This window comes from Cavia porcellus, unplaced genomic scaffold (assembly GCF_034190915.1).
Source record: "Cavia porcellus strain 051 isolate PalLab524CR breed Dunkin Hartley unplaced genomic scaffold, mCavPor4.1 scaffold_6, whole genome shotgun sequence".
Classification (NCBI taxonomy): domain Eukaryota; kingdom Metazoa; phylum Chordata; class Mammalia; order Rodentia; family Caviidae; genus Cavia; species Cavia porcellus.
In genome coordinates, this window is record NW_026947489.1 from 63,822,912 (window position 1) to 63,850,834 (window position 27,923).

The 27,923-nt window shown below is 36.8% G+C and overlaps 1 protein-coding gene across 1 annotated transcript in view; it reads left to right on the top strand.

The window, feature by feature from the left end:
• Positions 1-27,923, top strand: part of Vmp1 (vacuole membrane protein 1) — a 110,676-nt gene that overhangs the window by 4,493 nt on the left and 78,260 nt on the right. The window contains exons 2-5 of the mRNA XM_003469556.5: positions 20,888-20,989; positions 22,035-22,170; positions 23,138-23,228; positions 24,131-24,241. Of these exons, the coding sequence (XP_003469604.1) occupies positions 20,914-20,989; positions 22,035-22,170; positions 23,138-23,228; positions 24,131-24,241 (414 nt within the window). The 5' untranslated portion in view covers positions 20,888-20,913. The remainder of the gene's footprint in view (positions 1-20,887; positions 20,990-22,034; positions 22,171-23,137; positions 23,229-24,130; positions 24,242-27,923) is intronic.

The window sequence follows — 27,923 nt, forward strand, 5'->3', positions numbered from 1 at the left end:
AATTACTTGAATTCTTCAGATCAGTTATTCTGAGTTCATGCTTGATTACTGTCAGAGATTGAAATGTTTTTGTTTTAGGAAGTAGAAATGTTAAGATCCTTGTAACGCATTAGTGAATGTTGCTAACCAGGAAGGTGAGCTGTAGTAATTTCTTGCCTCTGATTGAAATTATTTCTCCATGGTATTGTTTTAATAGTCTGTTGTAAGTTACCTTTTACCTATAGAATCATCTCTCTGCTGTTTCATTCTACATAAAAAGCCACTGTAGAAGACTAAGTTCATTGTTTTATTGGGAACTCTTTATCAGTTCCATTGATTTCACAAAACCTGTTTAGTCTCTTTCCTTTTTTGGAAATGACATGATACAACTATTATTGTTTTTGCCCAAATTCCCTCTGTGTTATCTCTTTTTATTGTGGAAATGAGCTCTAGATAAGTGAATTCTGACAAGATAAATTGTAGACTTAACTTTGTCATGATTATCTACTTTTACAAAGATGTATAAATATTTGGGGAAGTGAAACTCTTTTTGTGCTGGGGGATTAAAACCGGGCTTTGTACCTAATTAAGCTTGGGCCATACCTCTGAGCTCACTTCTGGCCTACAGGGTAATTCCCTGCACCAGTGATACTGAAGATTGAACCCAGGACCTTGTACAAGTAAACAAACAAACAAACTTACTTACTTGTTTGTTTTTTGAGACAGGGTCTCCTTATGTAGTTCAGGTTGGCCTTCAACTCACTATGTAGTCTGGGCTGGTCTCATGGTGATCCTTCGGCCTCTGCCTCCCCAGTGCTAGGATTACACCACACCCAGCTTCAAGTGAGCTTTTAAAGACATTTTTGCCTTGGGCAATACTTTAAATGAGGGCACTTATTGAGTAATCCTATCCTCACAAGTCTACCTATAATTGCTAAAGAGTATGTTAGTGTTCCTTATTTTTCATTAGATTGTTGTGTTTTCTCTTATTTTCTGGATTCTTTAACAAAAATTTTGGTCTTAATAGATTTTATGTAAGAACTAGATAGGTAGTGTTAGAAGGTTGGGCAATGACATGGTAGTTCAAATTTCAGCTCTTACTGGGTGATTTCCTGAGCTGGTTATTTAACCTCCTGCTAGTTCACTTTCTTCCTGGACAGTAAAGTCAGTACCTTAAGACTGACTGAAGTAAAGCATTTAGCATAATGCAAGCATGCATTGATAGAGATATTTCCAAAAGATGAAAAATATTAACAAAAGATGAGAAATATAAAATAAAAAGCGGCCTTTATTCTGAGAACACGGAGAGAGATGACCGGCACCCCACCGCCGGCGTCCAGCGATCTCTCCGGCGGACACGTGGCGTGGGGGCCTGTAAATAACCTCGGTTTGGGGTGGAACCTAAGGCGGGCATTAGGGATACACAGGTAGCCCATTGGTCCTAGGTTTGGCGCCATATGTAAATTCCCAGGGGCGGGAAGATGGCTTCACAGGTAACTTCCTAGGGGCAGGGCAAGATGGGGCTTCCTGCTTCCGGCTGTGGCTTTCCTGGCTACAGTGTCCTGTCTGGGCCAAACCTTTCATGCATGACTATGATTGTCATGTCATTTAGCTATTGCTAAAGCTCCTTCCAGTTCATTTGTAAAAGAGTGTGTTCATTTTTCTGCTTCCTTATTGTTTGTTCATTATAAATGAACTTACAGTAAATAAATATCTCTAGGTATACATTTCATTTCATGAATATTTTATAACACATGGGATTCCTAACTAAAGGAGGCATTCTAACAGTTTGCATTATCTTTGTAAACTGTAACACAGAATTTGGTAATTGAAACAAACTGGTCTTTCCATAGTTAATGCTATCTTCTAGCACAGCACATGACTTCTTTGCATGGAAGGGTCATTTTTCAGTGCTGAGGCCTCCAGTTGATTGAACAGACATCTTGTGCCATAGGTCATTTACAAGGTTCTTGAAAAACAGGAAATTAGAAATATTACAAGGAAACAAACAGGGGCCTGAGAAAAAGTTAACTGTGGGTATATGTCTCTTTGGGGCTAGAGCACAAGTTTTCTGAGAACACAATGACATGAAATAAGCTAGGAATCTAGCTCATTGGTGGCGTAAGCCTGTGTAATCCTAGCACTTTAGGAGGCTGAGGCAGGAGGATAGTAAGTTCCATTTACTTAGTGACTCAATGAGACCTTTTCTCAAAAAAAAAAAAAAAAATGAAAAGGACTGGAAATGTAGCACAATGTGAAGGCCCTTGATCCTCAATACCACCATCAGCACTGCCAAAAAAAGGCAGTGGTAGGAAAAAATATGCAGAGTTCAGGGCAAGCAGTGCTTTGCAGGTCATGAAAATGAGTTTGCATTTGATTTTAAGTGCAATAGGAAACCATTCTGTGATTTTTAAGTACAGAAGTAGTAGGATTAATAATATGATCATTTGTGCTCATGTGTAGAGAATGAATTGGAGAGGCAAAGAAGAGAAATAGAATAATTAGGAGTCCATGGTCCCAGGTGGAGATGAAGATGGCTTTGACTAGAAGGGTGACAAAGATGATGGAGAGCAGTGTGACACTAAATACACTTGACATAGCGTTTGGTCTTAGATTGGGTAAGTGGTAAAAAAGAGAGGAGACAGGAATGACTAAGCTTCTGAGCTTAGTAACCAGGGTTGTGCCAGGTACTGGAAAAGGGAAGGCTTGGAGAGGACCATGTTCAGAGGAGGAAGGTTACAGTTAAATTCCACATACTTGGGAGTCATCCTAGTGGTGCTGTTACATATGTATATCTAGGTCAGGAGAAGAATAGAAATTCAGGATTAAATTATGGAACTGAGATGGGGGAAATGCTAGATGTCACACTTGAGTTCATTCCCCAAAGTCAACAAACGAATTCTAAGGAAACGGTGGAACCTAAGAGTAGGAAAATGTGTTAGGAAAAAGGAAGGGGGGCTAGAAAAAGCTCCTGAGAATCTGGAGGGATCCCAGGTACATTGTCTAGGAGCCCACTTTTTTTTTTTTGGTTCCAGGGATCGAGCTCATGATCACACACTTGGCAAGGCAGGCGCTTAAGCCCCTGAGCTAAATTCCTGGCCCTAGGAGCCCACTTCTGTAAGCAAAGTCATAAGGGGTGTGTACAACATGGATCAGAACTATAATCAACTAAGAAGATTAACTCTTTGATAATACTGATCCAGTAGTAATCAGGGCATTTGGGTGACACAATCAATCTTAGTTGATAATCTGTAGTTTTAGTCTTTTTAGTCTTTATTTATTTATTTAATTTTTGGTCTTTCTGAGACCATATTTCACTATACAGTTCAGGCTAGCCTTGAAGTCACATTGTAGAACAAGTGCTGGGATTATAGGCATATGTACCATGTCCAGCTTTTTTCTCCTTTTAGTAGTAAGTACCTTAGCCTAAGTATGTGGGTGAGGATGGCCTACCCCTAATAAAATAATGATCTGTTTATAGGGAAGTCTCAAAAGGGTGATACCAGTAATCTCAAATTTTATCCTGTAGGAAGTGTGTAAATCTGGCTATAATGATTTTGAACTTCAGGTATGTTTCTAGCCACAGTTGTAATGTGTTCTCTTAAAGGGCCTGTGCTGTCTGAATTTCTACACTATTTCTGCCTAATTTGGCTATCTGTACTAGAAATAGATGTGTCACCTGGGGAAGAAAGTGAAGAGGAGAGGGTCTAGATCAAGTAAAGAAGAAAGATTTCAGGAAAAAGAGCAGTATTGGAAAAAGAGTGGTCAGTTACACACGACCAATAAAAGTAGCTCTACAAGGTCTGATAAAAATACCATGTGTTCTGGTTTTTAAAATTTTTACTACAGTAAAAGAACCATTAGTTCCCCTCAAACTACTTACCTGTCTTTGAACATACTTATCCCAGCATTCTTGCCACTTTTGAGATTTTTGAAAGTCCTCTTTCTAGTCTTTACAAGAGATGATTAAAAAAAATATGGGAGGGGGCTGGGTGTGGTAGTGCATACCTATGATCCCAGGACTCTGGAGGCTGAGGCAGGAAAAGTCTCCTAGTTTGAGGCCAGCCTGGGCTACATATTGAGACCCTGTCTTAACTAAACAAAAATGTTACACTTGATCTGGCATCATAAGACTTCAGGCCAATCCCTAAAGTCAAAATGACTGTGAAAGGTAAATATTTTGAATCCATTTCACCTCACAAAAAAGGACTCCCAGAGCCGCTTCAGGAAGTGACAAAAACAATGGGATAAGCAAGAGGGAATGTTTTGAGGGGGGTTAATGGCAAAATGAGTTTTACCTTTTTTTTTTGGTCTTTTTCCTTTTTATCTGTACTGGGGATCGAACTCACGACTGCCTGCTTGCAAGGCAGGCGCTTATGCTGCTGAACTAAATCCCCAGCTCCCAAATGAGTTTTACTTTAAAAATTGTCTTTTAAATTAGAGAATACAAAGCAGTTAGGGGACAGAAGGGAACAGGATATTTTTTTAAAAAGTGAAAGTTTTTGCTTATATGAAATGATCAGCTTTGTCATGGTGGTATCTGGTCTAGAAAAAAACAATAAAATTTAAGCAGGGTATAGTGGTACATGCCTGTAGTCTCACCATTCTGGGAGCTGAGGCAAGAAGATCAATTTTGAGCCTTGCTTAGGCAATTGAATGACTTGGCAAGACTCTGACTCAAAATTTTAAAAGGCCTGTGGATGTAGCTGAGTGTGAGGTCCCTGAGTTCCATTCCCAGTGCCATGGAGGAAATGTCCAGTACCGGTGAGTGGTTGAACTGATGAACTTTTTCACTTATTGTTGAGTCTAGGACCATCCAGTAACTTTCAAGTCTCTGAGTTTTAGAAGGGGTCTTTAATGGAGAGAATATGAAAGGTACTCACACTCCTCATAAATTTCAAAGATCTACTTGTAGTTGATAGCTGTGGGAATTAGCTCCAGGGCCCCCATCAGAGGCAGGGAATCTGTACAGTTCTGGGCTCTTGTACAGTTCAAATCATTTCTGATACCTAGTGCAGTATGTTACATGAACAGTTGCATTGCTTGGAGAATAAAAACAAGAAAAAAACTCAGTCAGTGTTCAGCACAGGTGCAATTGTTTTGTTAGTATGTTTTTAGTATATAATAAACACGTTTATCACTGGGAATTGGTCCATACACATCGTGGTCCTTTTTACTTGTCTCTTTTTTCTCACTTCCCTCCCATCTCCCCATCCTCAGAACTACATCTCATCTTCACAAAGTTTACCACCCAGTTTCCTATTATCTTTTATTTTGCTCTGAAAATTATTTATACTTGGGGATTTCTCAGAGAAACTATGCAATATTTAATCTGTGTCTGGTTTATTTCCCTTAGCTTTGTGGTCTCATTAGCATTCATTCAACAAATGACTCCAGTTTTTCCTTTTTATAGCTAAGAGATAGATGATAGATAGCGATGGAGTTATAGGTGTGTGCACGCACACACAAACACACACACACACACACACATGAAAACCAGACGCCCCCTAAATTTAAAGACTCAATCCAAAAGTGGGCACTTCTCAGGTGAAGAAGCACAAACAGGAAGTAAATATATGAAAAATGTTCAGCATAACTGATCATTTAAGAAATGCAAATTAAAATAACATTTAAGAAGGAAAAAATCAAGGAAAAGATGGTAAACTCAATATCATAAGGACTTAATTTATTTATTTATTTATTTTTTTGTCTTTTTCCTTTTTTTATTGGTACCGGGGATCGAACTCACGACCGCCTGCTTGCAAGGCAGGTGCTTATGCCGCTGAGCTAAACCTCCAGCCCAGGACTTAATTTATTTAATGCCTTAAAATATTACTCAAATTTTACTGTGTACCCTCCATTTTCTTTATCCATTCATCTGTTGATGGGCATATAGACTGCCTCCAGGATTCAGCTTTTATAAGTGATGCTCCTCCTGTTGCGGGACGTCATCCATCAGCTGTCATAGTGACACAGGCAGTGCGTGCATCAGGTGCGCACCAACCACACAGGGCTCATTCTCAGCGTGGCTGCATTAAAAAAATAAAAAAATAAGTTATGCTCCTCTAAATATCGGTGTGCTGCATGTATTGCTATAATACATTTTTAATTCTTTCAGAAAGATACCTAGAAGAGGGAGGTGTATAGCTGGGTCAGATGGAATGTCTGTTTTTAGTTTTTTGAGAAGTTCCATCCTGATTTCCATAATGGTCATACTAGTTTATATTCATCAACAATATAGAAAGATTTTGTTTTCCCTACAGTCTCTCCAGTATTTGTTCTTTTTTGAGTTCTTAATGATAGCCATTCTTTGTGGAGCAAGGTGGAATCAGTGTTGTCTTGACTGAAGTTGCAATTTGTTTGGTTTTCAATTATCATTGGTTGAATGTCGGGGTACAGAACAGGTGGACAAGTAGGCTGATTGTGCTGGCTTCTGTCGGGCAGCGGAGCTTTCTTCATCTGTAATATATGACCACACAGGGGTCTAGAGCCTCTGTAAGGCAGGATTGTATTTTCTGTAACCAGGGGGCCAAGGATTTAGCTCAGCAGCATAAACCTGCCTTGCAAGCAGGCGGTCGTGAATTCGATCCCCGGTACTGATAAAAAGTTAAAAAAAAAAAAACCTGCTATATTTTCTGTAACTTAACTAGTAAAAATTTGTTAAAACATTATATGCAATTCAGACAAATATATATATATATATTCCAATAATTATTTATAGTATCCCACGTAGTTTAGTACCTTTTATTACATATAAAACTTTTTATGACTAGTTTGTTTTCAAAAATCACATTTTAATAAAATTGAAATCAGTCAGTACAGATTGAACTCCTTGTTCTACTCTTTCTCCCTTCTCACTACTGCACTTGACTAGTCTAAATAAATAAATAAATAAAATTGAAATCAATTTGATATATCTATATATTCTGTTTTTTAATTTAAATATTCAGGTTTATCGATAACTTTAATAGTTATGGGTGAGCAGATATCAGGCAGACTCTTGCCTTAAACTTCTGTACTTCCTTCCTTCCTTTGCACTGCTTTTCTCTGTATCTTTCAAGCCTTTTCTCTAGGGTCAAATCCTCAAGAAAGCTTCTCTAGCCACAGTATTGAAAATTGTGCACACATACATTTTCACACCTACCACTTTATTTTTTGCTGTGGCACTAGTAAGTGCCTAATGTGTTTGAATTTTTCTTTTCTGCTGTGTCTCTATGCCTGATAGTGTGCACTAAGACAGTATTGAAAGAGTATATGAAAATTTTATTTTAACTGCTATATATATAATGTTTCCTTATGCAAGTGAACCATAGTTTCTCAGCTCTTACATTTCAGTCTATAGCCCCTTTCAAATTAATTATTGCACATAATGAGAGATAAGGTCCATGCTCATTTATCATAGTTATGTAGGGAAGAATATAACTCTCGGTCTGCTAGATGTCTGTCCCCTGAAATGGAAGAATGAATTGTAAGAAACAGTAGAGGCTAAGAATAGAAAAGATGTGAAGCCAGGCATGTGGCCCATTCAGGAGGCTGAGGCAGAACAATACCGTGAGCTCAAGACATGCCTAAACTGCATAGCAAGGCCCTGTCTCTATTAAAAAAAAAAAAAAGTAGAGAAGATTTATTGAGAATTCCTTAAGAGATCAGAGGGAAGCCAGAAGTACCCACTGAGGCCATTCTCTATGAATGTTTTATTTACAAGATAAGTACAAGGTGGGTCAAATTATATTCCGCCATTAAGATTACAAGTGTAGCTATTTAGCTAATAATATAGGGAAGCAGGTCACTTAGCAAGGGTACTTGGAAAGAACAAAGGCATTTTTGGGGAGGGATGGGTCTGGATGCTGTAGTCGTCCAGCTGGGTGACATATCTATCTGGATTTCACTGGACCAGGTTAACATCAATTATAGTCAGTTCCAAGTTACTACTTAGCCCCTGGGGAGCTCCCATAGATCCAGCCACTGCATCTTTATCTTGAGGCCTGGCCTTGTTCAGGTGGGCCTCCAGCCACAATTCTGGTATCTTTAGTTTTTCTGCTGACTTCCTTGAGGCTCAGTCCTTCCCTGCGTATATATTAATTTCTATCTAACCTTGCTGCTTATAATAATACATTTTGTTGAAAAGACTTTCCTTTGACCAGTGAACTGCCATTGTTAAAAATAGTTGACTCTCTATATGTGGATCTATTTATGTATTCTGAATTCTTTCCTGGTGATTTATGTCTTTTTACCAAAGCCACACTTTTGTGATTACTATAACTTTTTACCAAGTTGTGAAATCAGTTAGAGAAGTCCTTTAACTTTGTTCTTATTTTAAATGTTTGCATTTCCATGAAATTGGAAGTTAAATCAACTTGTTACTTTTGTGTTTAAAAAGCTACTGGAACATCTGAATTATCCTTCCCAAAGTCTCACAATCTCCACCTGTAGCCTAGCATTCCTTACACTATCTTAGTTTTACTTTTTAATTCATTTTAATTGCTTTGTACTAGAAATCAAACCCAGGAATGCCATACCTCTGGCTGTACCCTCAGCCGTTTTTCTTTTGAGACAAAGGTTCATCAGGTTGCAGAGGCCGCCGTTATACTTCCGATTCCTTCCTCACTCATTCTAAGTAGCAGAGAGTACAGATCTGCACTGCTGCTTCTGGCTTCCCTCTCTTAGTCTTTTTTTTTTTTCTGGGGTGTGGGGTTAGTACTGGGAGTGGAACTCAAGGCAGGCGTTTGTGCCACTGAGCTACATTCCCAGCTCTACCTACTGTCTCTGTCTCTCTCTCTCTCTCTCCTTCTTTTCTTTTTGAGATAGGGTCTCACATATACAGTTCAGGCTGGCCTTCATCTAACATTGTAGCCCAGGCTGGTATTGACCTTGCAGTGATCCTCCTGCCTCAGCCTCCCAAGTGCTGGGATTAATTCTTTTTTTTTTTTTTTTTAGCATTACATAAGCTATTTTAATAAAAACACAGTTTTGGAAACATTGTAGGACTTCAAAAGCAGTTAATAATCAAACCGGAATGGGTATCTTATTACATCTTGTCATCTTCAAAGTAGTTGCCTCTACTCTTAGACTTGATTCTATTAAGCATACCAAATTCAAGGCAAAACATCAGTCTAACAAACCAGCTTCAAATAACATCAGTCATAGTAAGACAATGTTATGTAATACAGAGCTTCAGTTTAAGTTAATAGGAAATTAAGGATAGTTACCGTGGTATATAGCCTGCTATTTTGGGGATAGCTGTCTGTGCCCTCAAATCTAGTATGAGTAGACAGACTGGAGCAAAATAAAATCAAACTAAACAGAACCGTAAGACTAATGTGGCTTTTAAATCCTGATACACTATTAACAATGTCCTCTGCCTTCCCTTTTTAGGCAATTCCTCAGCTTTTCATTTCTCAGGATGCTTTGTATATTTTGGGTCTCACTAGCTCCTTTAGTTTTTAGATTAGGGGGTCAACCTATTACCTATCTGAGTGGTGCTGAACCTTTTTACCCCTGAACTTGATCTTGAGCTGTATTCCTTCACTTACTAAAGCCACAGGTTTTCCTTCTAGCTATGTAGTTGCACACTGCACAAAAGTGTCATGATTTTCCAACCTATCTGCAGCTGCTAGACGAGCTATCCCTGTTTCTCTCTGATTACCTGTCACGTAGAGCATCGTTTTCTCATCTTTGACTTTCAATTTTTTAACCGTCTTTCAGTTTTAATATATTTCCTATTCAGAGCATTTCAATGGATCCTGCCTCCTAATCTACTCTGCCGTGTTTGTTAGTGTATCAAGGCTATCTATATTAGAGATTATAGCCCATCTCTGCCTCATCTCTGCTATTCCATTTTTCTGCTATTTGTCCACTTTTCTCCTTCAATCCACTGTCTACCCTGGACATTGAGGCCTCTCTGCCACTGTTGCTAGAACCCTGGTATCTCTCTCTCTCTCTCTGTCTCTGTCTCTGTCTCTGTCTCTGTCTCTGTCTCTCTCATGTTCTTAAGTATTTTTTGTAGGGCTGGATTGGTGGCCATGAACTCCCACAGTTCCTCCTTGTCTTGGAAACATCTTATTTCTCCATTAATCTTGAGAGAGAGTTTTTCAGGGTACATCAATCTGGGTTGGAAATTATTTTCTTTCAGGGCTTGGACTATTTCCCCCCAGGCTCTTCTTGATTTGATAGTTTGTGTTAAGTCTGTTATTTTAATGATTTTTCTTTTATAGGTGATCTGCGTCTTTTCTTTTAATATTCTGTTCTTGTGGTGGATTTCTGGAATCTTGATTACTATATGTCTGGGTGTAGATCTGTTTTGGTTGTAGTTGGTTGGAGTGCTGTATGCCTCATTTATCTGGATATCATTTCTTTTTCCTATGCTTGGGAAGTTTTCCTTAATTACTTATGTGAATAGCCTTTGTAGTTCATTTGTGGTTACTCCTGCTTCCTCGCTCATGGTTTTTATTCTTAAGTTATAGACCCTCTTGTCCTCTTCTAGCCTTTGAATTGTTTCTTCTTGGTTCCTTGTTGGTTTTAAGAGATCTTTTCTTTCATGATCTCATATTGTAAATCTCTCTTCAAGTTTCGAAAGGCTAACTTTAGTTTCTGTCAAGGCATTTTGCCAGCTTTCAATAGAGTTTTTAATTTCCTGGTAATCTCTTTGTATCTGTTTCATGTATTCTAGATTTTGTTTATATTCTTCATCTAAGGTTTCTCTCCTTTTTCTGGGTTCCTCCATTCTTCTATCTGTGTCTTCTTGAGAGGGGCTTAGCATTTCTTTTATTAATCTTTTTATATCTTGCCTCACTTGAATTAGAATTTCAGTTTTAAGTTCGTCTATGAGGTAATGAAAGTATTTCTTTATTTCTGCCGATGTTGTGGCCAATATTGCATGATTGCTGCCCAGAATCTCTTCTGAATTTACCTCTCCTGGACTTATTTTCCCAGGGTCAGCGGCTGGAGTATTTGTCTTGTTTCTTTCTCTTGTCATGTTTCTGGTTTCTTTCAGACAGGTGTATGGTGGAGGTCTCAGGCCCTTTCTGTATTGCCTACAGTTTTTCTGAAGCATGCTGGTTAGGGGATTGCTGCCTTCTCCAGTTCACTGTTGATCTGAAGTGCACATAGGGATGGTGTGGGCTGGCCCTTCTCTGAGCCACTCAACTGGCGAGTGCCTTCAGCACGTTAGTCTGTGCCATGCAGACATCACAGATTTGGGACAGTTTCGTCCCTGGCTATTGTGTCCCGACCAGGGGCATGACTCAGCCCAAGCTGATCCCACCAGTCCTCTCTGGGCTAGGGGTGGCTGACTGACGCCACTATGGCACGGGATTCTGCCCCACTCCAAGATGTCTTCAGCCGTCCACACCCACACAGGACCCAATTTCCAGCATTTACTGAGAATTAATGCAGCTTTCCATCTTGGCTCCACTCCACACTGCACTGCGTCCTCCCACCAAGGGCCCGGGACTCACCATCTCCCATTATCTGCGGCAGTGGCTTCAGCGTGACCTTGAATCGTCCAACTCCACAGCGCTCGCAGCGTAGCGCCCATAGGTCTCAGTGAACATGTCCGTCTCCAGCCCGCTACCCACATTTTTCCTTCCTCTTCCTATTTTTCTTTTTCCTTCAGTTTCCTCCTGGGGTCGTGAGAATCCCTCTCCACTTGTCCGGCCCTCTCCATGTTGTCAAATTCCAGCATCTGAGCTATTTTTCCCAGAGAGACTCTCTACCCAGCTACCTAGTAAGCCACCATTGTCTTGTCTCTGGGATTAATTCTTGACCTTGCTCCTAATTCTTCTCTTTTTGGTAAAAATGTTTTGCTGAGATTGCACTGACTGTAAAAAGCTACGTGAACATTTAGAAGTAAAATGATAAAAGAGGTGGTTTTTTGTTTTCTGTTTTTTGTTTTGTTTTTGTTTTTTTGTCTTTTTGAGACACACGCAGATCAGGCTAGTCCTGAATTTACAGTGATCAGTGATCCCCTTTGCCTTAGTCTCTGGAGTGCTAGGATTAAATAGGAGTGTGCCACCACGCCTGGCCAGGAATAGAATTTTTCAGTATGTAATTTTAAGATGGATATGGTGGTGTATACCTGTAATCCCACCACTTGGAAGGCTGAGGCAAGAGGATCACTGTAAATTGGAGGCTAGCCTGTGCTACATGGTGAGTTCAAGGCCACCTTGAACTAAAAGATGTAATTTTATAAGTTGTACATTTTCTCCATGAAAATAAAATTATGTGTTAACATGAAGTACCATCAAATGATGTTTTTACGTTTGGATATAAGAGATGAAGAAACTTCTGAAATCTTTCAGACCTTCAAAACAGGAATCATGCAGGTTGCGGGGCGGGGCTTGTTTTGTTTTATTGTATTTTGTTTTTAAAATGTGAGTTTTAAAGTTTTATTTAATTAAAAATTACATCTGGAGCTGAGGATATAGCTTAATGTTAGTACATCTCAAGGCTGTGATTTCAGTCCCCCCAACACACATGCACAAAAAGAAAACTGATCTGTAAGTGGCCTTTTCAGTAATTAGACATTTATGGTAAACTGAATACATTTTACACGTCACTAAATTAAGAAAGATTTAGACCAGAAATACGTACCTTTCTAACCTTCTAACCTACTAGTGAGTGATTTGTGGAGATTTTGAATACTTTTAAATTGTATCTTTTCGTTTTAATTTTACTAATTTCAAAAATGTTAGGATGTTTAAAAGTTCAAGGAATTTTTTTCACGTATTCCTCTCACGTTATGGATTTTCAGTAAACATTCTGTAATTGTCACAATATGTGATAGACACTGTTAATCTGGCTTAGAGTCAGATGGGTTTGGTAGTAGTCACTGCTTTGTGAGGTTGCAAGAAGCCTCAATGGCCTTTGAGATTGTTGTATTTGGTTCCTAGGAATAAATTGCAATTCCTTAATCTTAATGCTTTTAGAGAAATCTATAGCTATTTTGAGTAGCACATAACTGAATATACAAATAGTCTAATTAAGGATAGAATGTTAATAAAGGTGTGATAAAATGTCCTTATCTAAGTCCTCGTATGAAGAACAGTATGTTTCATTCGAAAAACTGACTTAATATTTTCATGAGGAAGTAGTACTGTATTCATTTGAAGAGATGATTTTCTTAAAGGGAAAAACTTTTTTTAAAATTTAGTATTATATCAAGAAATGAGAATCGAGGGCTTTACTACTTTTTCCCTATACTTTGTTCAATTTCCCCAGCAACTCTAATATTACTCTGATATTACACAGTGAGTTGTTATGACTGTGTCATCATTAAATGCTTTTTTTAAATTTTGCATTGGAGAACTAAGTAATCTAGGGTTGCATTGTTTTTGCATTACAAATGCCGCTAATGTTTAAACTGAATGGAGTATTATAGTCTTAGTACTGGATGTGCTGCCTACAAAGAACCTCTGTAAGCTGATGTTAGCAGTTTCAAAGCATTTCTGTCAGAAAGAACCAAAAAGCACCACACATTTTACTATCAACCTCTTTAGCACTTCAGCTTTGCTTAAAAATCTGGTTTATAGCCTTTTAAAATATTTCTCATGTCTACATTTGTGTTCCCAATGAAAATTAGTTGGTATTTAAATTTCTGTCCTATCTTCTTACCTCATTCATAAATTACATTAGTACAAATAATATAAAGTTCACTTAGTCTCATTCCTACAAAACTAACCCATATACATGCACCCACAGGCAAAGTAGGCTCCACTGAATGTCAAGAACATACAGATTTCTGCTTGAAGACACTTTAGTCCTTTAAACAGGCTAGAAGTACTTTAGATGTATTCTCACCAAGAATCTGACTGACATTATTTCATTATTAATTTTCATTCCAAAATTAACACTGCTTCATTAAATTATGAAAAATAGCTCTCTTAAAAATGATCAGTGAGGGGGCTGGAGGTTTAGCTCAGTGGCATAAGCACCTGCCTTGCAAGCAGGCGGTCGTGAGTTCGATCCCCGGTACCGATAAAAATGAAAAAGACAAAAAAAAAAAAAAAAAAAAGATCAGTGCATCTTACCATAGCCATATAGACTGAAGTCCCTTTATCCCATAATAATTATTTAGCAGATTGTACTTTTAATACATCTTGAAATGTTTAGATTGATAAAAAATAATTCATTTTTGTCTCAACAATAGGAAACTAAAATTTCTCTGTGTCTGTGGGTGTTTTAGTTTATGGAGGCTGTGAAAATCAGTTATGTATTATAGTCTCTGTGTAGTCCAGAAGTACTGAAGGCAAGTAGATAGCTGAATATTCAGAGTAGTATTCATATGATTATTTTGAAGAGTTTTACCATTCATGAAAAGGACATGGAGAAGCTAACATTGTCTAAGTGTAAGCTTTCTCTTGAAGTAGAGAAGCTACATTACTGCCAGTCTCCCAAGCAAAACAAAACCAGCAATGACAAAAATTGAGGTGGGTTCACAAACAAATGATTGACAGAATTTTGTTTTCATTGGGAACTTTGCATTGTTTGATGAACACAACTGCAGCCATCTTCCCCAGAATTGTGGAGTAAATTAAGTTTGTAAATCAAGGTACTTCTGTGTGCCAATATGCTGAAATGCTAGGTCTTATTTTCTCAAAGAGAACTGTGGTGTTCAGCTATACAAGAATTAAACTATAGTATTTTGAGATAAGGAGGTAAACAGAATTAGAATAGGGTGGATGAATTCAATTCTGGGATTTAATCCTGTGTCTTTCCCTGATTTGGCCTTTCATCAATGTGGACATATCGGCAGCTTTGAGGTACCAAGTTTTCCTGTTTGCCTGTAAAATGGATCACTTTGTATAATGGTGGTGATTGTGAATGAGATTAACAGGATGTTATTTTACTAGATTAAGTAGTCACTGTTACAATTTTTGTTACACAGGCAGCAAAGTACATGGTAGTATTTCCTGAATAAAAGCTAGGTTGGCCACATAACTAAGTCCTCTCAAAGCATCTGGAACTTGGTATGATCTCACATGTCAGGTTCTGGTCCTCTGGTACTCTGGTCCTACTAGAGTATTATTCTAATCACACTCATACACCATAATACCAGTTTGCTATTATTAGAAAAAAGAAACATTCTGTAGTTTGATCATGTCCTTTTCAAAGTTCACAGAAAAATAATCATAGACTTAGGTTTTGGAGGAGAGAGTATCTTGCCAGTATGTCATACTGTCTACTACCATTAAGACCACCCAATGGAAGAGTGGACAGGAAATATTCATGGATGGAAATATCTCAGTGAAACTCATTAATCGTACGATTCATAAGCATTAGGGAGAAAAAGAGATTATTTGAGCTCTAGGTCCTGCTTCAATTTGTCCTTACCATGTTTTGTAACATTTAGCCAAATCACTTCTGGATGTTACTATGAATTATAGGGAGCGGGAAGGCTTGAATGCTTAAGAGTTCTCTTCTATTTATGCAGAATATTCACAGGACACGATCATGTGGAACATCATTCTGCTTTTGAAAGAAACAGAACTGTCAGTATGTGGAGGGAATTTAAGGCTAAGTAAATAGATGACATCATGAGGGAGAGTGTAAAGAGAATACAAAAAGGAATCTACAACCAGGAGGAACTCCAGAGAGCAAACAGGAAGAGCTGTCAAAGGAGTGACCAGAAAAGTAAGAGTATTTCAAGGAGATTGTGATTGTGTTCAGTGTAGGTAAGAGACCCAGTAAAGATGTGTCCTCTGGAATTGACAACATGAGGTCATCAGTGACCTTTTTTTTTTTTGAGATAGGGTCCCTATGCAGTTTAGCCAGGCCTTGAATTCACCATGTAGCACAGGCTGGCCTGGAACTCAGTGATGCTCTGCTTAGACTCCTGAGTGCTGGGATTATGGGTGTGCACCACCATGCCTGGTGAGACACTTTTGATTTATCAGACCAGAAATGTTGCTCTGGCCTGAGTAAAGAGTTAGTGGTGAGAAAGTGGGGACTTTGTATGTAGGCAGCTCTTTCAACAACTTATCACTGAAGGATTGAGAAATGGAAGCTTGTTGACTGGTGAGAATCAAGGAAGAAAGATTGAAGACCTAGGGGTGATCAAAGAAGCTGATAAGTCCCGGGCAGAAGACAGGGTGATACACAATGTATATTGCCACTGCAGCTGTTGGTAAGTAGAGGACACTGCCCTAGTGAGTGATGAAGAGAGGAAGAATACTAATGTAAGTGAAAGAGTGTGTATCTCTTAGTAGGCCTCATTGTAGAAAGATTGGGGGAATTTTCCCTCTGCTTCTGTATTAAAAAATAAAGTCAGTGGTTGAGTAAGAATGGAGAAAATGGAGTACGACATTTGAAGAGGAACAAGGAATAATTGGAGAGCGAGAATATGCTTTTTATTAGGAGTGAGCTTTAGTTTGAAGTTTGAGATTTCGCTCCTGAAATAATGACTTCACGAAAGGGGCCTTGATAAGTTTTGACTTAAATTTAAATTTACATAAGTAAATTTAAAGCGGTTGTATAGCTGCTCAGACAAATCTTAATGCCAGGGGCATTGTGCGGTTTTTCAGTTTCACAAGATGTGTAAGTGAGAAGAGGAGATAAACGAACTCTGTTTTCAAGGGACTTTTTTTTTTTTTTTGGAAGCAAAGAATAAAAGCAAGATCCTTTACAAAATGCTTAAAATATAATTGTTGCAGTGCTACTGGTTTTTTTGTTTGGTTGGTTTTAACCATCCTAAATGGTCAACATGCAGAAAGGCGTGGATGCATCTGTAATCTTAACTGTTGAGAACCCCGTGGCTTTACTTGTTTGACTTTACATTTGAGTTAGGCCTTTTGGAAATCGGAAGCTATTGAAAAGTTGTTTCTAAACTGAATTTTTGTGTGTGTGTGTGAAGAACTAACTGGTTAAACAAAAATAACTTAGTTCCCTAGGTTATTTGTTACAAAATCAATTTCTAAACTATTATGTTTTCTAAAGAGAATTTTTAAGAAGGAAATGTTAATAGACTGTTCTTTTTTAGCACATTGTGTAAGAACATGTTATGTGCAAATAAAAATTCCTATTGCAATATCTTAAAAACAAAACTTTCCAATAATTGTGCAATACCTTTGTTATAAATATGACCTCAAATAGACCCAAGTTGTTTTGGATAAAGTTCTTTTATCTCCTTCAGATGACATCATGGGAAAGAATAACGGGAGAAATGAGTTCTATTATCACTGTTGTGTTTTTCTTTTTGAGGGAGAATTAGAATTTTTAAAAAATAATGCTGTCCCTTTTCTTTCCACCACAAATTAACTAAGTTTTGTGTTTATTATGATACAGACAAATGTCTGACAGGAATTACTTAAAGGATTTGGTTGAATATGAACCCACAGTTTTAAGTATTTATAGAACTTAAGTAGAGCTTAAAGTTTTAAATACCTGGAAGGTAGAAAAAGTCTTTTAAGTACTTTATATAGTTTGATTTCAAACATCGTTGGTAGTTTTGTTTTGTTTGGTTTTGTTTTTTATTTTTGGTGCCGGGCATTGAACTCATGACCCAACATTTGCCAAGCAGGCACTTAGGCTGTTGAGCTAAACCCCTGGCCCCTTGGTAGTTTTATTAATAAAATTGAGACTCATAGGATAACCATACATTCTGTGAACCTACTATCATCATGCTATGATAGTATATATTTTTGCAAAGTTATTTATTTATTTATTTATTTTTGGTAATTGCTTGGGCTGCATTGTCTTTTGACAGTATCTTCAGAGAAGAGGGACTTAACTTTGTAAATCAGACTTCTGGCTTTTTTGAACTCTTTTGAATTGTCCTCTGAACTTCTATAATACTTCCTTATCATCTCCATCATTATGGTTGGTATAGGTCGAGTTCCTAAGAAAGGCAAGTTGGCGTATTAGTGTTTGACATACATTACTTCATTTAATACTGACCACCCTTTGATATGTGCTATGTTATCCCTATTTTACAAATTAAACTGTTTGGAAAGATTGATGAATTTAAATATAGTTCTGTAAAACTCAGTCAAAATTTTGCTTTTTTTCTACTAAATCATGTGTTATCTTTCTGTCTAATCTTATTAAAACATCAGCCTCCTTTAGCCCTGTTGTGGTTGGTCTCCTGTGTGCCTTTAGTGTTCTGACATTCCAGAAGACAAGAACCTTACTCTTTCTTACTTCTGTAACTCCTCCTCAGAACCCATAAAGACCTGAGGAGAAGGAGCAGTGCTGATATGATAGCAGTGAGGCAGGTGCTATGAAGTTGTTTTTCTGGTTTAGGCAGTGTGGGACTGTCTGCTTCATGTAGCCTGCCTTTTGATGTATTGATACAGTAACACACACACATTTGTACAAACATGCATGCCCACACAGTTTTATATGCAAATAACAATCCTATGCAAGTGGCAATTACTATTATAATTCTGTGGATCCAGAAAATCAAGACCTAAAAGAAATGAAACTTGCTAAAGATCACGCTAGTTAATGCAAATACAGGGTTCAACTTTATTATTTTTTTTCTTACTTTAAAAAAGTAAGATTGGGGATTGAACTCACAACCTTGCACTTGGCACGTAGGCTTATGCCACTGAACTGAGTCCATGGCTCTTGGAATTCAACTTTTAATCATATAGTCAGTGTCTTTATTCAGGCACTTACGATCTTTTACTTGTTTCTAAGGCATAAATTTTTAGAAATAATTGTAGTTAGGAGTTAATCAAGGAATAAAATAATACCAGCTAACAACCCGTGAGCATATCACATTTTAGTCAACTGGATGCAAGTCTAGCATGATTCCTGGCACATATAGTCTTAGCATACTATTGTAGATTAAGGGTTCAGAGATACAACTCAGTGAAGGAATGCTTCCCTTGCACGTACAGGGCTCTGGGTTTGTTCCCCTCTGCTGGGGAAAGAATCAATTAACAGGTAAGCAAACAAACATACACAAGAATCTAAAATGCTTTCTTAAACATGGTACACACTTATAATACTTGTGCTTGAGGAGGCTGAGGCAGGAGGATTATAATTTCAAGCCTACCCTGGGCAAAGATCTAGTGACACTCTTGCTTCAGAAATGAAAATACAAGTAAAAGTAAGAAGGCTTGGGAATGTAGCTCAGTTTGAAGCCCTTGGTTCAGTCCTCCAGTGCAGGGGGGAATAAGTGATTTCTTGAGTTTCTTTCTTAATAATATAACCCTCAAATTCATAAATCTGATTTTGAGTTCAGAACTGTCACTGAATCAATAAAATAGAAAAAATGGGGGGCTGGGGATTTAGCTCAGCGGCATAAGCACCTGCCTTGCAAGCAGGCAGTCGTGAGTTCGATCCCTGGTACCGATAAAAAGGAAAAAGACAAAAAAAAAAAAAATGAGCAACTGTTTATGAGAATACTTTAAGTTTGGAGCTAAAGAGATAATGAAAGCAATGCATAGGAAAGTAAACCATCTTTTCATATAAATATGTGTTTGAGATGATATTTTCATCAGTTTTTTTTTTTTTTTATCAGTACCAGAGATCGAACTCACGACCGCCTGCTTGCAAGGAAGGTGCTTATGCCACTGAGCTAAATCCCCAGCCCCTGTCAGTTGTCTTTTTATAAGAATCTGGGAAAACTCTGTTAACATCTGAAAAATAATAGAATCATGATGCATCAGTTTTTATGTATGCATAATATGTTGTTACCATATTTTAAAATAAAAACATCTGTAAAACATGGTATAAATAGAATACATTTAACATACCATTAACATTTAAATTTTTTTATCTTCTGTATGCATTATCATTCGATTAGAATTGTTTCCTACAGGTGGCATATGCTGTAATCCCAGCTATTTGAGAGGCTGAAGCAGGAGGGTCTCAAATTCAAGATCAGCTAATCAAAGTAGCAAGACCCTGTCTCAAAATAAAATTTAAGAAGGCCTGGACATGTGGCCCAGTGGTAGAGCGCTTACTTCCCAACCACAGACGTGAAGTTTGAGCCCAGTACCAAAAAAAATTTAATTTTTTAAAAAATTATTTGAGGTGAGCATAGTTGCACACCCCTTTAATCCCAGTATTTGGGAAGTTGAGGCAGGAGAATTGCTGTGAGTTCGAGACCACTGGGCTACAAAGTAAGTTCCAGCCCAGTCTAAATTTCATACTGAAATGCCCTGTCTCAAAAAAGACCCAAAAGAGAGAGAGAGAGACAAATTATTTTCTACATAAAATTGATCTGTGACTTTGGACATATGTATTAACATTTATGACAGCTTTGTTAATGTATTCTGTTTTTTTCCAGTGGTGTTAAAAGAACTATGAAAGACTAGAAGATAAAATGGTAAAAATGATAACAAAGTAAATTTTTAATAGAGCAAGACCTAGTTACGAATTAGAAGGGTGTTTAATAGAGCAAGACCTAGTTACGAATTAGAATAGTAGGTTATCAATATTTGAAGGTAGTGGTTGTTTCTTGTTTGTTTTGTTTAGTTTTTAGTTTTAGTTTTTTGTGGAGGTTTTTTGGTGTCAGGAATTGAACTCAGGACCTTGTGCTTGCCAAGTAGGCACTATCACTGAGCTATATCCCTGTCCCGGTACTGATTGTTGATACTCTTACTCTGTGAACAAACTGACTTCAGATTTTGATCTGGAAAAACCACTGGAATAACTTTGGGGGGTTACCAGGACTTGCACTCATGACTTTGTGCTTACCAGGTAGGTGCTTGTGCTGTTGAACTATATTCCCAGTCCCTGGAATAGCTATTGAGAAAAGATTTAAAATTAGAAGCTTCATAATTATACTAGGATTTCTATATAAATTGTTCAAGTCTTGGTTATAGAGAGTAAAATGGCCAGTGTAAACATATTCAGATAGCATGTGAGGTATCACTTCTGTGTTACTCTTGTGCGCACTATATGGACTTTCAGCTGCAGAGTAATAAAATTATTGCTGGATTTTATTTTGCTGTATTAGCTCCTCAAGAGTTACTGATCAATGAAATGGCAGAGAATGGAAAAAACTGTGACCAGAGACGTGTAACAATGAACAAGGAACAACACAATGGAAATTTTACAGGTAAATAACAATAATAGCAAACCCTAATTGGACATTTACTATCAGACTCTCCTGAGAACTTTAACTTGACCCTTACAATGGTCCTGAAAATGTTATCCTCATTTTACAGCAGAGAAAACTGAGCCACAGAAATGTTAACTGCCTGAGATCATATTAATAGCAGATAGCAGAACCAGGATTTGCAGCCAAGTGGTTTACCTTTACATTGTGAGGTCTATGTCTCTTTGATACATAGTACAGTGGTATGTTTGTATACTGCCCATCATAGAAAGTTGATCAATTTAGACTTACTATTGTTATACATAAGAGTAGAAGCCAGAGTTTTGATAGTAAAATAATTGCAAAAATAATATTAAAATTGGAACAGGAATACCTAGCCCATATTTGTCATTTCCAAAAACCTACAATAGTTGACCAGATTCAATTGCTGATATTTTCAGTACTAATTATTTAGGACAGCCTCTTCAAAAGGTTCATGTATCTGTTGGGTCAAGGAGAGCATGCATGAGAACCTGGGTTCCACCAGCAGCCTTAAAAAAACAGTGACAACTGTGATAATTCATCACTTTTCTGAACCACTAGCCATTGCCGAGTCTGGATGAATTGTGATTTCTTAAGACTTTATGACTGGCTGTTAATAGTTACCTGACACATGGGTACCTCGCACATAGGCACATGGGTTTATTACTCTTACAGACTGCTTAAGAGAATTCCCTAAAAGATTATCGCTAGTTTAAAGGGAAAGACAAGCAGATAAACAGACAAGTGAAATGCCAATTTAGTCATAAGTTATGGGAACCTCCCATAATTCTTAGCTTTCTGGTTGAGATTTCAAACATACTTGTTGTGGGTCACCTATATAAATAACAATTATGTTTCAGAGTTGTCTCCTCTAAAGAAGAAAAGATCTCAGCTTAGTACTTGAACTGTTTTATATGCTGTGTTTCTGATGTAGGGTAGGAGGATGGGTGACTTTTTAAAATAATTCAGAAGGGTGAAGCTAAATGTTAAGAATTCTGTTTTAACTTCTGTGCTGTTTTTTCAGACCCCTCTTCAATAAGTGAAAAGAAGAGAAAGGATCGGGAAGAAAGACAGAATATTGTCCTATGGAGACAGCCACTCATTACCTTGCAGTATTTTTCTCTGGAAGTCCTTATAATCTTAAAGGAATGGACCTCAAAGTAAAGGATCTTCTGTTACTTTTTATATAAGGCTCATCTTCTAAGTGTAGAAATTCTTAGCCCTCTCCTACTTCCTGCCATCTGCTCCATGAAAATAATTGATTAAATTTAGAATATTATCATAAGAACATATTTTCCTCTCTATAGTTTAGAGAAAAATAGGCTACAGAATTTAGTTTGAAGAAAAATAGATACAGAAACATGTTTTTACTGGGTGGCTTATTATAGTTGACCACTGTTTCACATTTAGTCTTGCAAGGAAGAACACTGAAAATAGGATGGATTATTTTTCCCTCTTGGTTTTATTTTCAACAGATACAGGCCTGGGTACATCATGTACACTGATTTCTGTATGTAGCAGGACAAGGTCCAGATTATGTGGCACTTTGGTAATTTGAACCAGTGAGAAAGGACTATGCCATGGATATGTATATAGTCTTTAAACTTAGTACCTGTAAGCCCAGTTTCAACTGCAGATAAAGCAAGTTGAACTTTATGTGTCTTATCATTTTCTTGCTTGCTTTTCTAAGTTATCTGTACTGTTAGTTATGTTGTATTGTACACAGTTTATAAAACATAACATTTTTCAGCTCATTTAATGCCTATAGCAACTAAATAAAGGTTAAATAAATGGATGATTATTGCAATTTTAAAAGCAAAAAATCAAAATCCCCATAGTTAATTGTATTGCCAAAAATCTAAAACTTAAGAATCTTAGTCCGAGGTCCTCTGACCTGAAAGACTGTGTTCTGTTTATGCTGCGATACTTCTCCATTTAGAAATTGGGAGATAGACAAGACCAGGCTTTGGGTAAGAGCAAGACTGTCATGGGATTTATGAAACGAAGTTTCTTTGCCCAAAGACTTTCCTTTGACCCCTTTCAGTACCTCCAAGCCTGTATCAGCAGATTGTTTTTAAGAATGACTCTAAAAGTGAGTGACTGAGTTTTTTTTAATTTATTTTTTAGATTATGGCATCGTCAAAGCATTGTGGTATCTTTTTTACTGCTGCTTGCTGTGCTTGTAACTGTGTATTATGTTGAAGGGGCACATCAACAGGTAAGTGAGTTAGCAATTCTAAGGCCAAACACTAAAAATGTTCACGCACTGTCTTATGGCTTCTCAGCATTGTCCATATTTGGTACCCATGATCCCTTTCTGCCTGTAGATGTGAATATGCCTGTCTTGCCTGCTGAGTCAGAGCAGCACTACTTGGTCATCTCTGCCGAAGTCTTTGTATTTTCTGTAACAGTTTTGTGATCCATCCAAACAGACAGGCCTCATTCTAAGTTGAGGGTTAGCTTTTATTTGTGTGAAAGAGAATTCGTTTGCCTGTAGCCTGTAAGTATATTACTGAAGGGTCAATAAGACATTTCAATAACACCTTTCATTAAAATACAAAAACATTATTCTAAGAGGAAATGTTTCTGAAATGGTATCATTTTATATTTTAAAACAGCTTAATATCAGGGTATTTTTATAGTTTTAAATAGATTTCTTTTAAATAATCTCTTACGTATATTAAAAATTTCAGTGAACTAGCTTTCCGACTGTACTTACATAATCAAGCAAAATTTCTCAGTAAGTCAGTCTAGAATTCCTTTAACAAGTCAGTTTTCCTCAGGTCTTCATTTTTTTTCTTGTTTGAAAAGCATCTTAATTTTAAAATAGCTTTAAAATTTTAATGAAATTTTAATAGCTTTAAAATTTTTTACACTTATAGCTTATTAGTCATTTACTCCTTTCATTAATAACAAGACTTAAAAGGTTTAGAAATGAATTTTATTCTAGTTAAATGAATGTTTTGCCATCTCTACTATTGAAATACTAGTGAAATTAGGCCTCTTTGATGAATGTTTGATCTTCGTACTTTCTTCCCATTTTAATTGATTTATTTTTGTGGTAGTTTGCATATACCACTTTGCTGTATAAAGAGTTCACTTTCATCTCTTGTTTTGTAGTATGTGCAGCGAATTGAGAAACAGTTTCTTCTGTATGCCTACTGGATAGGCTTGGGAATTTTGTCTTCTGTGGGGCTTGGAACAGGGCTGCACACCTTTCTGCTTTATCTGGTAAGAATAACTTTCTTTTAGTGAGCAAAATGAAAGAGATTTTGTCTTATTGGTGCTTTACTTCAGAAGTTAAAGTTTGGGTTTGGGATGTGGCTCAGTGGTAGAACACTTGCCTTTCATATATAACGCCCTAGGTTCAATCAATCCTCAGCACCACCAAAAAAAAAAAAAAACATTAAAATTCTAAGATTTATATTTAATTATGTTTTTGAGCATTCGCACTTTCAAATCAGTGGTTTAACTTTGATTTAGAATTTTGAATTTCCTTTTGAGTCGAGAATTTAAAAAGAGAAAAAAAATGGTTAACGGTAGTTTGTTTAAAAATTTTAGCTAGAAACTGTTTATTTCTTCTAGATTTTAGTTTGACGATTCTCCTGCCAAAACGACTGTTGTTTTAGTAGTTGAAATTAATTTCAAAATGTAATAGCAACAAGAAATAGCATCTTCCTCTCACATCTTAAGCTACCATGTACACACTTGAGTATTTTGGTATTTATTGGTTAAATATTACATATGTTAAATAAATGCTTTTTAAACTCTTTGCTCACAAATATAAAGAAGTGTCCCATTTGAAAAATATCCTTTTACTGGTTAATATAAGATAAAACTTGTTAAAATAAGAAAAAGCAAAGGTAAGTTTTCCTTGTCATTGACAGATATGCTAAATAATGTCAGAATTACGTTACAGTAATGTCAGAGCTAGGACTGTAGAAAGGTAAGCAAAATACTGAAGGCACAATTTTTTTACCCAGCACTGGGGATTTAACCTAGGACTTTGTGGGCTCTACCATTGAACTACATCTCCAACGTTGCCCCCAAGACCTGAGGCACCATTTAAATTGATGAATGAGGGCCTCATTAAATTTTATGCTCTTGTTTGTGTTACTCTATACTGGTCCCTAAATCAAGACTGGAAAATAATTCCATATTTGAAAATATTTTGATGTTCACTGGGGAAATGCCTGTGAAAGGATATCACAGTGAAATGAATTGTTCAGTAAAATTTAAAAAGTACAGTCTGTATTTTGTTAAAATGAGTTCATTTCTGAAGCAGAGATGGTATTAAGGATTGCTTGTGTGCTTAGTTCAGAAGGGTGCTAGATTATGGTCAGAAGAATACTTTGGGAATTAATCCATACTGTATAGTTTCTACAAATTGATGGAAATTTAAAGCTTGAAGCTTTAAGCTGTCCACAGTAACACATGTCTGTAATCCTAGCTATTTGAGAGGCTGAGACAGATGGAATACAAGTTCAGTGCCAGCCTGGGAAACTTAGTGAGACTTTTTCTCAGGGAAAAAGCAACTTGGAATTTGAGAATTATGTTCATATTAGGTTGCTGATAAAAGTAGGGATATACATTTTAGAGAAGTCATTCATGTCATTGTTTCTCTAATAACTACTATATTCTTAGTAGCATAACAATTCACTAATAGAGGTTGAGGGAGAGGGCAAAACAGGGACAGTAAAAGGTCTTCCCATTCTTGTCTAGTCATGTTTGGTGATATTTCTTGAAAATGCCAGATTGAGACTTATTTGTAGCATTTGATTAATATGGAAGCATCTAAAAAGTAACCCAGGGCAAGAGAGTAGCTTAGAGGTAGAGCACTTGCCTAATGTATATGAGTCCTAGGCTTGACCCCCCGCAATGCAGGGTGGAGGTGCCCAAACAGATAGGTTTCTCAACTTTAAAAGGAATTCAGATCAACTCCTTTTAAATTCATAATATCAGCCCCTCGTACCAAAAAAAATCATAAGAACTTACTATAAACAAATTTGAGAGAGAAATTTTATGTTCATATTGTAACTTACATGAAGCATTCATAAAGTGCCTTTCTATGAAAGCATTATTATTCCAGCTTCATTGACCCAGATACCCAGTAAAAAATTTATGAAGATACAAATAATTTATTACAAATTTGATATGGGGGAAAATCAAGTTTTGCTTTATAAATTAGTAGATATTCTTGCTCTTCTTAGCCTTTTATAATTTTAGAATTCTTCAAGAGCTATTTGTAAGAAAATATCCATCTCTCATTATACTTGGTACTATATAGGATGCTAATTGGCTAATATAAAGATAAAATCAAAGAACCTCTAAAACTGTTGCATTAAACATAAAGACTTTTTACATAAAACTTTATGCATTTTTTTATGCTATATGTTAACATTGCCTATAAGAGCATTGTGATATTAATGCCAATAAGAATCTAAGGTCCAGGCTGGGTGCAGTGATACACACCTGTAATTCCAGTACTCTGGGAGCTGAGACAAGAGGATTACAAATTTGAGCCCAGCCTGAGCAATTTAATTGTTCAGTAGGACCTCTGAGTCAAAATAATAAAAGGACTAGGGTGTAGCTTAGTGCAGAAACTCTGGGTAAAATCCCCAGTATGGGGATGTTTGGGTCAGAGAGGAGGGGGATGGAAGGTAGCTGAAGTGCAGGATAGATAATAAACTGACATTTATCATTACTAAATAATTTTAATTGTTTTTATTCTTTTGTATCTTTTTTTGTTCTAATATCCCAAAATTAAGTGTATATGAAATAACTAAATCTTTGTTTTATAAACATAAAATTATGCCTATTGTGTGAGAGATGGATTGGTACATTATTAACTAAAGCCAGTAGTTTACATTAAATTCATTCTTTGTCTTTAGTTTTATGGCTTGAAAAAAGCACATCATGTTATGTGTGTACCATTACCGCTTCACAAAATAATTTCGCTGCCCTAAAACTACTCTGCATTTCATCTTATTCCTAGCTTCTTCCACTCTCCACCTCACCTCCAAATCACTAGTGATATCATTTAAGGCTCTCTGGGTCTTTTTCACAACTTGATTCCTCGTTTCTTTTTATTGCTAAATAATATTCTATTTTATAAATGTACCATCATAGTAATTTATTCATTTATTGTTGAAGGACAATAAATGAATACTTGGAAGTACAAAGTGTACTTCCAAGTTTTGGTGGCTATGAATAAAGTTGCTCTAAATGTATGTAAGTTTTTCTTTGAAATAAATTTTCAACTCATTTGAAATTCTTTCTTGTCTTCATCCTATGTTTAGCAACCTTATTATAAGACTTTTTGATGGTGTTTTTAGGATTTTCTACATGGATAGTTTTGTATCTTCATTCCCAATCTGTATAAATTTTTATTTCCATTTTCTTAAGGCATTGGCTATGTTTTCCAGTGTGATACTGAGTAGGAGGTATATAGGTGGGGCACCCTGCCTTGTTCTCAATATTAATCTGAAAAAGTCTCTACCTTATCACCCTTAGATATGATGTCCATATAGGTTGTTTTGTGGACGCTCCTTGTGAAGTTGCAGAAGGACCCCGGTTTGTGTAGAGGATTTATGTTGTTAGTTTTTAGTCATGAATCAACACTGAATTTTACCAAATAGTAGTTCCACTTTTTGTGCTCACCTGTAATCCTAGGTTGAGCTGGGAGGACTCTGAATTCAAGGCTAGTCTAGGCAACATAGTGAGACCTCATCTTACATCATTAATAAACACACTTTTTTAGCACATGCCAATCAAAATGGATCAAAGGCTTTGATAGCATATGTGCACAAACATGCACAGGCACACATTCAGATACTGGATTAGAGAGCAATGTGTTAGATACATGGTTGGTGTTTTTTTTTTTTTGGTTTTTGTTTTGTTTTGTTTTGTTTCT